The 12,780-nt window shown below is 37.6% G+C and overlaps 1 protein-coding gene across 1 annotated transcript; it reads right to left on the reverse strand.

Moving 5' to 3' along the window:
* Positions 1–10,856: 10,856 nt before the first annotated feature.
* On the reverse strand, positions 10,857–12,484 carry LOC131644180 (protein LIGHT-DEPENDENT SHORT HYPOCOTYLS 2-like). Its single transcript, XM_058914607.1, has 2 exons — positions 11,318–12,484; positions 10,857–11,168 (listed from the first exon to the last, which is right to left on the reverse strand). Exon 1 carries the CDS (start codon positions 11,861–11,863, stop codon positions 11,318–11,320), a length of 546 nt encoding a protein of 181 aa, XP_058770590.1. The 5' UTR covers positions 11,864–12,484; the 3' UTR covers positions 10,857–11,168.
* Between the last annotated feature and the right edge of the window lie 296 nt (positions 12,485–12,780).

Raw genomic sequence — 12,780 nt, forward strand, 5'->3', positions numbered from 1 at the left:
CCTCAGGAGATGAGCGAGAAACCGTGGTCTACTTCTTGGTACGCCATAAAATGAGGGAGTGGCCCAGGTAAAAGCAAGATCCAGATACTGATCTTTGGGTGTCTATGCAACTGGCTCAGTCTGCATCAAAAAAGCTAGTGGCTTGAAGGGATGATTTTCGAGGGAAAAACAAACTTTGGTCTGGACAAGATTTCAAGTATCTCAATACTCTGCAAGCAGCATTGTAATGTTGAGTAAAGGGTTTTGAAAGAAACTGGCTAAGTTGTTGAGTGATGAATGTGATATCGGGCCTGGTGGTATTGAGTTGAATTAATCTACCAAAAAGTCTTCTATATGTATGGATGTCCTCAAAAGCTGCACTATTATCATGACACAATTTAATGGAGGGATCCGATGGTGTATTGACTGGTTTGGATCCTAGGAATCTTGAGTCATTGAGGAGATCAATGCAATATTTTCTTTGGCAGATGTAAATACCTTGTTTTGAGTGAGCCACTTCCAAACCTAAAAAGTATTTGAGTATACCAAGGTCCTTTATTTTAAAATTTTGGTGCAGAATGTGCTTCATGGATTGAAACTCTTGCAAAGAATCACCTGCAAAAATCACATCATCAACATAGACAAGGAGAATTGTAAAAGTATAGGGAGATAACAACACTCTTACAACTACCACAATCATTTGTCAAACTATTGGTAGGAGAGTTTAATATCTCGTTTTCAAATTGTTGAAAGCATATCTAGACCACTAATAATATATTGTAACAATATAATATTGTTGCTTTGCATTTCTTCAAAATATCAAGAGCTATTCTTACTAAATTGAATATATACAAATATAAAAAGAACACACCAGTAGATTCATCAACTAATGACTAAACACAGTGTACTAAAAGAACACACCGAATACAAAAAACTCATTAGATGTTGTGATGTAGTTCATCTTATACTCTTATCATCAATCATGTTTTTTTTATATATTTTGTCTCTAGACACAATGGAATCAACCGTGAGATATGTACACTTTTTAGTAAGTGTTCTTTTTGTCTAATAATCTTAATTGTGAGGATTTCATCTCTTAAAAGCGAATAAAAGAAATGTTGCATGTTCAAACTAACGTCTATGTGATCGGAGCTGCCCTGTCCCAAAGTACCTTGTGCTGGTGAATTGCGTATGAGAGCGTATGAGGATGCTCATACGCGTATGGAATTTTTAAAAGAGGAAGTTGATTCTGGTGATACGCGTATGGCGAGGCTGATAGGCGTATGAGGTTGCTTCTAGGCAAAATCTGGTTCTGGTGATACGCGTATGGACGCGTATGGGCTATGGGTGATACGCGTATGGACTTGATGATACGCGTATGGCTTCTGTATGTGAAATTTCTGTTTTGTGATTTTTTTCTGGAAAGTTCAATGATGTGTAACTTTCGATCTGTAGGCCTGTTTTGTATCCTGTTTGAGACTGTGTAAACCTTGTGATGTGATTCTGTGGTTTACTGATGATTGATTGTATTGAATGATGTTAATGTATATATGAACATGCTTAGTAATGATGATGATGATGAAATGAGTATAGATGATGCTACTCATAGAGTGGAGATGATGAAAGTATGTTATATATATGTTTGCATGCATTCAAAAACATTGAAGAGGGCTGAATCCTAGATGATGAGAGGATTCAGTGAATGGCAGAATTCCCATTGTGTGGAATTTGTGCTGGCAGGGCCGTATCTGGATGATGATAGATCGGTCGGTGGGTGATTCCCATTGATGATGATTGGTACCACATGCATAGAGTCAGTTGCATTCATTTGCATGGATTTGATAACATGACTATATGTATACTCTTGTATGGTTTTGATGGTATGTGTGTGTATGTTGATGGATAATCTGAGTATAGATGAGTTGGGTGAATGATATAACTGTTGATGTACTGTTATTTATAATGCAATAATATTTGTTAATTGCGAATGAGACACACCCTTACGCTATATTTTTCATATTGAGGATAGCGGCTTCGACTCGGTGAGGATTAGCTCATGAGTCAATGTGTCGGTTAGCGTCGGGTCATGCTCTGATAGGTGTTACACTGGGGAACGCTTTCTAGTTTATGACATTAACTCTGTTTTGTTTATCTTATTTGAGGATTAAAGCATGGATGATGTAATGCTAGTTTGATGACTTATTCCGCTGTGTAAACATGAAATAGTTTGTTTATGAGTTATGTTAGTACGTTTCTTCAGTGAATGCATGACTTGTGACCGATGCGGTTTATTTTTATTTATTAATTGTGACGCCCTTGTGCATGTTACTCTTATTTAATTTGATTAATTGCCGCGGGGTTTAGAAGGGTGTTACAATAGTGGTATCAGAGCATAGTTGGTCTTTGTGACCAGAGTCTTAGTGTCAGTATTTCCTGTGTATGCGACTAATACGAGTTATTGTCGATACTTTTGTTCTAACTGGATTGTTTGTGTTAAGCAGAACAATGGCTGGAAGAGGAGGAAGAAATGATGATGCTATCGCTGAGGCTCTGGGCATGATTGCTGGTGTGCTGGGAGGGAATGCCAATGGAGCTGCGATTGGTGCTGACAGGCAGCTGAACAGTTTTCAGAGGAACAATCCTCCATTGTTCAAAGGCACGCATGATCCTGAAGGTGCTCAGAAATGGCTCAAGGAGATTGAGAGGATTTTCAGAGTCATTGATTGTGCTGAGAACCTCAAGGTGAGGTATGGCACACACATGCTATCTGAGGAAGCTGATGACTGGTGGTTGGCAACTAGAGCTGAACTTGATACTGATGGTATAGAAATTACTTGGGCTATATTCAAGAGGGAATTTCTGAGAAGGTATTTTCCTGAGGATATCAGCGGCAGAAAAGAGATTGAATTTCTGGAGCTGGTCCAAGGTAATATGACTGTACCCGAGTATGCTACAAAGTTTGTGGAACTGGCAAAGTACTATGTGCATTACAATAACGATGAAGCCAGTGAGTTCTCAAAATGTGTCAAGTTAGAGAATGGTCTTCGTGATGAGATCAAGCAGGGTATCAGATACCAGAGAATTCGGAGGTTTGTTGACCTAGTGGATTGTAGCAGGATTTTCGAGGAGGACAATATCAAACTGAGGTCATCTCACTCTCGCGAGTTAGTTGACAGAAAGGGGAAGAAGCCTATGGATAGGGGTAAGCCATATGGTAGAGGTAAGTCTGCTGATTGGAAGAAACCCAGTGGGGGAGGTTCCAGTGCTCGTATCAGATGTTACAATTGTGGTGAGGTGGGACATCGTCGGAACGAGTGTAAGAATGATCAGAAGAAATGTTACAAGTGTGATCAGGTGGGTCATATTGCTGCTGATTGTAAGAGGAAGAGTGTGACTTGTTACAACTATGGTGAAGAGGGTCACATCAGTCCAAATTGTACCAAGCCAAAGAAGAACCAATCGGGAGGAAAGGTTTTTGCTTTGACCCGGGTAGAGACTACTCCAGAAGACAGACTGATTAAAGGTACGTGTTTCATTCATGGCACACCTTTAGTTGCAATTATTGATACTGGAGCCACTCATTCTTTTATTTCTTTGGATTGTGCTATGAGGTTGAATCTTGAGATATCTGACATAAATGGAAGTATGGTTATTGACACTCCTACGTCGGGTTCAGTAACTACTTCGTCTGCATTCTTGAATTGTCCGGTTGACATTTTTGGTAGAGAATTCAGGATGGACTTAGTGTGCCTTCCGTTGAAACAACTCGATGTAATCCTGGGAATGAACTGGTTGGAGTTCAACCGTGTTCATATCAATTGTTTTGCGAAGACGGTAATTTTTCCTGAAGAGGTGAGTACTGATAATCTGGAAATGACAGCCAGACAGGTGAATGAGGCTATCGGGGATGGTGCAACAGTGTTTATGTTGTTCGCATTGATGGATGTGAAAGAAAAAGTGGCGAGTAGCGAATTACCTGTGGTGTGTGAGTTTCCAGAAGTTTTTCCAGAAGATGTGAATGAATTACCACCGGAAAGAGAGGTGGAGTTTGCTATTGATTTAATTCCGGGAACTAGTCCAGTGTCGATGGCACCGTATCGTATGTCGCTGTCTGAATTGGCTGAACTGAAGAAGCAGTTAGAAGAATTGCTTGAGAAGAGATTCATTCGTCCTAGTGTTTCACCGTGGGGTGCGCCTGTGTTGTTAGTGAAGAAGAAAGAAGGTTCAATGAGACTGTGTGTGGATTACAGACAATTGAACAAGGTTACTATCAAGAATCGGTATCCATTGCCGAGGATTGATGATTTGATGGATCAACTAGTTGGAGCATGTGTATTTAGTAAGATTGATCTGAGGTCTGGGTATCACCAAATTCGTGTGAAAGATGATGATATTCAGAAGACTGCTTTTAGAACAAGGTATGGACATTACGAGTATTCTGTAATGTCGTTTGGAGTTACTAATGCACCTGGTGTTTTTATGGAGTATATGAACAGGATCTTTCATCCTTATCTCGATAAGTTCGTGGTGGTGTTTATAGATGACATCCTAATATACTCTAAGGATGAGGAAGAACATGCTGAACATCTCAGAACGGTATTGGAACTGTTAAAAGAGAAGCAACTTTTTGCCAAACTGTCGAAGTGTGAATTCTGGTTAGAGGAAGTCAGTTTTCTTGGGCATGTGATTTCTAAGAATGGTATTGCTGTTGATCCTACAAAGATAGAAGTTGTGTCTCAGTGGGAAGCTCTGAAGTCAGTGTCAGAGATTCGTAGTTTTCTCGGTCTTGCAGATTACTACAGAAAGTTTATTGAAGGATTTTCAAAGTTAGCATTGCCGTTAACTAAACTAACCAGGAAGGGACAAGCTTTTATTTGGGATGCAAAGTGTGAAGAAGGATTCCAAGAGCTGAAGAGGAGGTTGACTAGTGCTCCGATCTTGATTTTACCGAATCCGACGGAATCATTTGTGGTTTATTGTGATGCATCATTGATGGGTTTAGGTGGTGTATTGATGCAGAATCAACAAGTAGTCGCTTATGCGTCGAGACAACTCAAAGTACATGAAAGGAATTATCCGACTCATGATTTAGAATTAGCAGCAGTAGTTTTTGTTTTGAAGTTATGGCGGCACTATTTGTATGGTTCGAGATTTGAAGTATTCAGTGATCATAAGAGCCTGAAGTATCTCTTTGATCAGAAAGAGCTGAATATGAGGCAGAGAAGGTGGTTAGAATTCCTTAAAGATTATGATTTTGGGTTGAATTACCATCCTGGTAAGGCAAACGTCGTGGCTGATGCATTAAGTAGAAAGACTTTGCATATGTCTATGCTAATGGTAAAGGAATTGGATTTGATTGAACAATTCAGAGACTTGAGTTTGGTGTGTGAAGGTACTCCTACTAGTGTCAAATTGGGTATGCTGAAGCTGACTAGTGGTATTCTTGAAGAGATCAGAGAGGGTCAGAAAGCTGATGTTGAATTGATCGATAAGTTGACTTTGATTAATCAAGGCAAGAGTGGTGAATTCAGAATTGACGAGAATGGTATATACTGAGGTTTGGTGATCGAGTTTGTGTTCCTGATATTGCTGAACTCCGGAAACGTATTTTGGAGGAAGGACACCGTAGTGGGTTAAGCATTCATCCTGGTGCTACTAAGATGTATCATGAATTGAAAAAGTTGTTTTGGTGGCCTGGAATGAAGAAAGAAATTGCCGAGTTTGTGTATTCTTGTTTGACGTGCCAGAAGTCAAAAATTGAGCATCAGAAACCATCTGGGTTTATGCAACCGATGTTTATTCCTGAGTGGAAGTGGGATAGCATATCAATGGATTTTGTTTCGAGTTTGCCGAGAACTGTCAGAAATTGTGAAGCTATCTGGGTCGTGGTAGACAGGTTGACGAAGTCTGCACATTTTATACCGGTGAGAATGGATTATCCAATGGAAAAGCTGGCTCAGTTGTATATTGAGAAGATAGTTAGTCTACATGGTATTCCTTCATGTATCGTGTCAGACAGAGATCCGAGGTTTACGTCTAAGTTCTGGGAAGGTTTGCAGAAAGCTTTGGGTACTAAGTTGAGACTGAGTTCTGCTTATCATCCGCAGACTGATGGACAGACTAAGAGGACAGTTCAGTCGTTAGAGGATTTGTTGAGAGCTTGTGTGCTAGAAAAAGGAGGTATTTGGGATAGTTATCTGCCTTTGGTCGAGTTTACCTACAACAACAACTATCATTCGAGTATCGGTATGGCTCCGTTTGAGGCTTTGTATGGTAGGAGGTGTAGGACGCCGTTGTGTTGGTATGAATCTGGTGAGAGTGCTGTGATTGGTCCGGAAATTGTACAAGAGACCACAGAGAAGATTAAGATGATTCAAGAGAAGATGAAAGCTTCTCAGAGTCGTCAGAAGAGTTATCATGACAAGAGGAGGAAAACACTTGAGTTTCAAGAGGGGGACCATGTGTTTATGAGAGTTACTCCTATGACAGGTATTGGTCGGGCATTGAAGTCAAAGAAGTTGACTCCACGTTTTATTGGACCATTCCAAATTTCTGAAAGAGTGGGAGAAGTGGCATATCGTGTCGCTTTATCGCCGATGCTTGCAAACTTGCATGATGTGTTTCATGTGTCTCAGTTGAGGAAATACATTTCAGATCCGTCCCATGTGATCCAAGTAGATGATGTACAGGTAAAAGATAACTTAACGGTTGAGGCATTGCCTGTGAGGATTGAGGATCGAAGGCTGAAGCAATTGCGTGGTAAGGAAAGAGCTTTAGTCAGAGTAGCTTGGGGAGGACCGGCTGAAGGAAATGTTACATGGGAGCTAGAGAGCCGGATGAAGGATTCTTATCCAGAACTCTTTACCTAAGGTATGTTTTCGAGGACGAAAACTCTTTTAGTGGGGGAGAGTTGTAACACCCGTATAATTTTAATTTTAATTTAATTTGAATATTAGATTAATAATTATTATTATTATGAATTTTATGAAAATAATGGAAAAATGATGGTTGATGGCATTTGAGCCATGTGAGAGATTAGTAAGAAGAGGGGGTGTGGTGTAGTAAAGCCCTTACTAATTTAATATTATTTTTCATAAAATAATTAGAATTGGGAAAGAAAGAACAGAACGTGAAAAGAGAGAAGTTGGAACACGAAGAACGTAGAAGAGGAACAAAGAGGAAGAGACCAAAGAGCAAGAATTTGGCTAAGGTAAGGGGGGACTCTTCCAATTATCATCTCTTATTGTGATTATAGATGATTGGTGCATGATAGTTGTGTTGTTAATTCAATTTGATTTGTATGTCAGAGTTAGGTTTTTGGGTCCTAAGAATTGGTTTAGATTTTGGGGTTTTGATGTATGAATTGATGTAGGATGATAGATTAATCCGTATGAATGAATCCTATGAATAATAGAGTGAAAATTGGACTGTTTTAGACTCAAAATCGTGGACTGGTATGAGTAAAAACGAGTGGGTTTTGGACTGTTACGAAGTTGCAGGTTCTGGACATTTTCTGGTGTTTCACGTATGAAACAGTGCCATACGCGTATGGGATGAGGTCATACGCGTATGAGGGACATTCCCCAAGGGCTATACGCGTATGATACGCAGCTGCCCTGTCCCAAAGTACCTTGTGCTGGTGAATTGCGTATGAGAGCGTATGAGGATGCTCATACGCGTATGGAATTTTTAAAAGAGGAAGTTGATTCTGGTGATACGCGTATGGCGAGGCTGATACGCGTATGAGGTTGCTTCTAGGCAAAATCTGGTTCTGGTGATACGCGTATGGACGCGTATGGGCTATGGGTGATACGCGTATGGACTTGATGATACGCGTATGGCTTCTGTATGTGAAATTTCTGTTTTGTGATTTTTTTCTGGAAAGTTCAATGATGTGTAACTTTCGATCTGTAGGCCTGTTTTGTATGCTGTTTGAGACTGTGTAAACCTTGTGGAGTGATTCTATGGTTTACTGATGATTAATTGTATTGAATGATGTTAATGTATATATGAACATGCTTAGTAATGATGATGATGATGATGAAATGAGTATAGATGATGCTACTCATAGAGTGGAGATGATGAAAGTATGTTATATATATGTTTGCATGCATTCATAAACATTGAAGAGGGATGAATCCTAGATGATGAGAGGATTCAGTGAATGGCAGAATTCCCATTGTGTGGAATTTGTGCTGGCAGGGCCGTATCTGGATGATGATAGATCGGTCGGTGGGTGATTCCCATTGATGATGATTGGTACCACATGCATAGAGTCAGTTGCATTCATTTGCATGGATTTGATAACATGACTATATGTATACTCTTGTATGGTTTTGATGGTATGTGTGTGTATGTTGATGGATAATCTGAGTATAGATGAGTTGGGTGAATGATATAACTGTTGATGTACTGTTATTTAAAATGCAATAATATTTGTTAATTGCGAATGAGACACACCCTTACGCTATATTTTTCATATTGAGGATAGCGGCTTCGACTCGGTGAGGATTAGCTCATGAGTCAATGTGTCGGTTAGCGTCGGGTCATGCTCTGATAGGTGTTACACTGGGGAACGCTTTCTAGTTTATGACATTAACTCTGTTTTGTTTATCTTATTTGAGGATTAAAGCATGGATGATGTAATGCTAGTTTGATGACTTATTCCGCTGTGTAAACATGAAATAGTTTGTTTATGAGTTATGTTAGTACGTTTCTTCAGTGAATGCATGACTTGTGACCGATGCGGTTTATTTTTATTTATTAATTGTGACGCCCTTGTGCATGTTACTCTGATTTAATTTGATTAATTGCCGCGGGGTTTAGAAGGGTGTTACATAATACATGTCTATGACATTTCTCTCCAATAAATTTTCAATATTCGAATTCTCAAACATCATTAGTGTAAAGTAAAAAAAAATTAAGTGTTGTTATTTTTTTAAAAAAAAAACTTATAATTTACCTATCAGTCATTGATATTACTCCCGTCGTATGTATATATGAAAGTGTAGGTAGCTAGGTGATATAAATCAAAAAAGTTTAAGGGTCTGTTTAGTTTAAATGAGGGAGAGGGAAGGGGTTTAGTTTATATGAGGGAGAGGGAAGGGGGAGGGAGGTGATACAAATCAGAAAATTTTAAGGGCCTGTTTAGTTTAAATGAGGGAGAGGGAAGGGGTTTAGTTTATATGAGGGAGAGGGAAGGGGGAGGGAGGTGAGACAAATCAGAAAAGTTTAAGGGTCTGTTTAGTTTAAATGAGGGAAAGGGAAGGGGTTTAGTTTATAAGAGGGAGAGGGAAGGGGGAGGGAGGTGAGACAAATCAGAAAAGTTTAAGGGTCTGTTTAGTTTAAATGAGGGAGAGGGAAGGGATTTAGTTTATATGAGGGAGAGGGAAGGGGGAAGGAGGTGAGGAATTTTTTTAATCAATAAGTGTTTTGTTCGTTCAAAAGAGGGAAGGGGAGTGAAAGTAAGGGATTTTAATTAAAAATATGTTTGGTTCCGAAGAAAAAGGGAGATGTTTTATTAATAATTTACATTTTTATTTCTATGTATGATCTTATATAAGTGATATGATACTCAATTGTAAAAAATTCATATATATTTTTTTGAGAATAAATTTTTAATATTCAGTGACTAAAAAAGTTATAATTTACCACGTAACGTTAAAAATTAAATACTTTTGATTTAGATTATAATTCTCCGATACAAATTAAACTATATACTGTTAATAACTTTTAAATCGTGATGAATCGTCTAACAAAACAATTACATAAAATAACTTATTATTATAATTAATAATTTAAAATTTTCAATAAAATATATAAAAAATAATAATAATATGAATGATTTAAAATTTGATATAAAGGAATATAAGATAGGATAAATAACAAAATCAGAAGAATAAATTGGATATAAAAAAATTATTTAAAAATTGGAATAATTATGATTTGTATTAAATACAAAAATTTGAAAATAAATTTAAAAGTAGATAACAATTATAATAAATTGATGGAAGCAATTGGAAAAAATCACATTTGAAGAAAAACAGTAACACAAATGAAAATAAATAATTTAAAAATACTAAAATTAAACCGATGATATTTTAGTAAATATAATCATTTTTAAAATATCAAAACTAAAATTTCCTCCCCTCCAAATTATCCAATTTAAAAGGAGACAAGAGTGATGTGAAAAAATTTTGCTCCTCTCCTTCCTCTTCTAAAATTTGAACCAAACATATTTAATTAAAAATTTTACTCTTCTAAAATTTGAACCAAACATATTTAATTAAAAATTTTACTCTTATCTCCAACGAAACACACCTAAGAAGACATGTAGAATTAAGACAATGTTGGATTATAAGAGGATCAGTAGATTATTACAATAGACTTTGAATAATATAAAATAATCTGACACCATATTTTAACTCAAAATTTTACCACATCTCAAAGGAAGTCATGAAACAGGCAAGGTAGTCAATCCTCTCCCCATCTTAACTCAAAATCTTAGAGTATTAACTTGACTAGTCATTTCACTTTTAAGCTATTCATCATCCATGTTTTAATCTAATAATCTAAGGTACGACTCATGTTCATATTTGATAACATATCCTTAGGGCATGCTTCACATAAAGGAAAATAAAACTTCAACCACCGCCATCGACCTTTAACAGCTAAATCCAACCATGGATTTTCAGGCTTACCAAAGAAAGAAACCATGAATATGCAGTTTCCCGCAACGAATACACGCATACAAAAATGATAAATTTAATAGAAGACCAAAATCTTGACCAGACATATTCAATATCCACACCCAATTATTAATAGTATTTTAGTGGATACCAAGCCCAATTATATTAATAATCCCGCGTAAAAGACTAATTATTTTCAACATATAAGCTAGCTAGCTCCCATAGGAGACCAAACCGCATCCTGTTTCCCAAATACATAATATATTTCGTACAAGATTCAGTACAAGAATTATAATTCATAACATTTTCTTCATCTCCTACTTGTAGTCATGACTATGAAAATGAATCTCATGACCAGAAAGCATACTTGTCCCTCCAGCTAGCTAGAGACCTCACAAGTCACAACTTCAAATTTCCATCACCGATCTACGTCACCTTAATTTAATAACTACTGTAATTAATTCCAAACCCATCTCAACAGTCTTAGGCACCATCCAACACCTAATCAAAAATACAAAAATCATAAACATAAAAAAAAATTATCTGCTAGAGAGATTAATCTCTACAGTTGCGCAGATTAATTTCTACAGTTGCGCCCAAATAATTCTAATTTATACTAACAATAACAGCAAGTGAAGATGTATACATACCTAACTAGCAGTTGTGGGTGCAGTAATCTTAGGCTTAGGCCTCTTCCTCTTCTTTTCATAGCTAACACCTCTAGCTTTAGCTTGAAAATCACGAACATCCCTTAAATAAATCCTAACAGACCGAGAACCAAACGGGTTAGTCTCAGGCCGACCACCGTTCTCTTCATAAGCAGCACGGAGTCGACCGATGAGAGCGTCGAGACTTCCCCACGCCTGACGAAGAGGACAAGGACAAGGAGCCGGTGGATTAGGGATTCCGAAGAACGGACAAGGATGATTGTGAACCTTCGTTTTCCCAAACTGGTCAAGGTAGTTGAGAAACTCAAGAACATGAGCACCGCTACATAGGGCTAACGAGAGTGGCGGACGGTGGTTTCGGAGATACTGACAAAACGTGTTCCAGTCTCTTCTCTTTTGGTTCTCGTAACGGCTTGAAGTTGGAGTTGAACTTCCGCTGCTGATACTATTGTTGGTTATCGAAGATCCACTAGTGGGACTCTCGATCTTGCTTAAGGTCGAGTTTGTAGATTCTGAAACCAAATCCATGAGATCAACAAGATCTTTTTATTTAGTCAAATAGCTTTGTTAAATTGGATCTGGTCTAGATCTTGCAGATGATGAGATTGATCATTGTTGATAATTGATGATTGATGATGCAGTGAGAACTAGGGTTTTATTTTCATGATATTATTATTGTATATGAAAACATAATTGATATTTTCCCAAAACAAAAAGTGACAAATATTGTTATAAAAAAAAAAGAGAGACACTAGTAACAAATATAGGATATTATATGATGCAGAAAGAGAGATTTAGAGCAACCTGTGCAGTGACAGATATGAAAGGAAGAACAAGAGTATATAGGGTTTATAGAGAGAGAATTGAAATACAAGTGGAACTGACTGAGTGTTTAGTTTAGTTTGGTTGGGTCTAGGTTATGATGCTAGTTTGTTCGTGAGATGAAATGGAATCCATATATACTAAAGTGGAAATGGAATGATGGTGTTGATTTTTTGGGTAAAAGGGTGGATCAGATATCTGTTTCCAGAAAAGGGGAAGCAACTGGGAGTTAGAGGGGTGGTACCGTAAGAGAGAGAGTGAGTGTGTGTTGAAGAAAAGGAAGAAACCGAGGGTTAAATGAAGGAAAGAAGAGGAAAGGAGTGTGTGTGCTGTGTCAAAACAGGACAAAGTTTGGCAGCGAGCAGTCATGATTGTGACCAAAGATGACCAGACATTTCAAATTCTGCAATGTTCCTACCCCACTTCTCTTTCTCAGCGCGTGCATTCACTTCCTTGATCTTTTCCACATTGATAATTAAGAGTGATTAGATAGCAAAGTCAATCGTCCATTAAAATTAATGTTAAGACTTGAGACCAATCGTTCTTTTATAAATGTGAATTAGATTTTTTGGGGAGCAAATTAACAATTAAGAATTTCGAAATCGAATGTGTTTCGATATGGA

The sequence above is a fragment of the Vicia villosa genome, linkage group LG1 (assembly GCF_029867415.1).
Source record: "Vicia villosa cultivar HV-30 ecotype Madison, WI linkage group LG1, Vvil1.0, whole genome shotgun sequence".
NCBI lineage: Eukaryota > Viridiplantae > Streptophyta > Magnoliopsida > Fabales > Fabaceae > Vicia > Vicia villosa.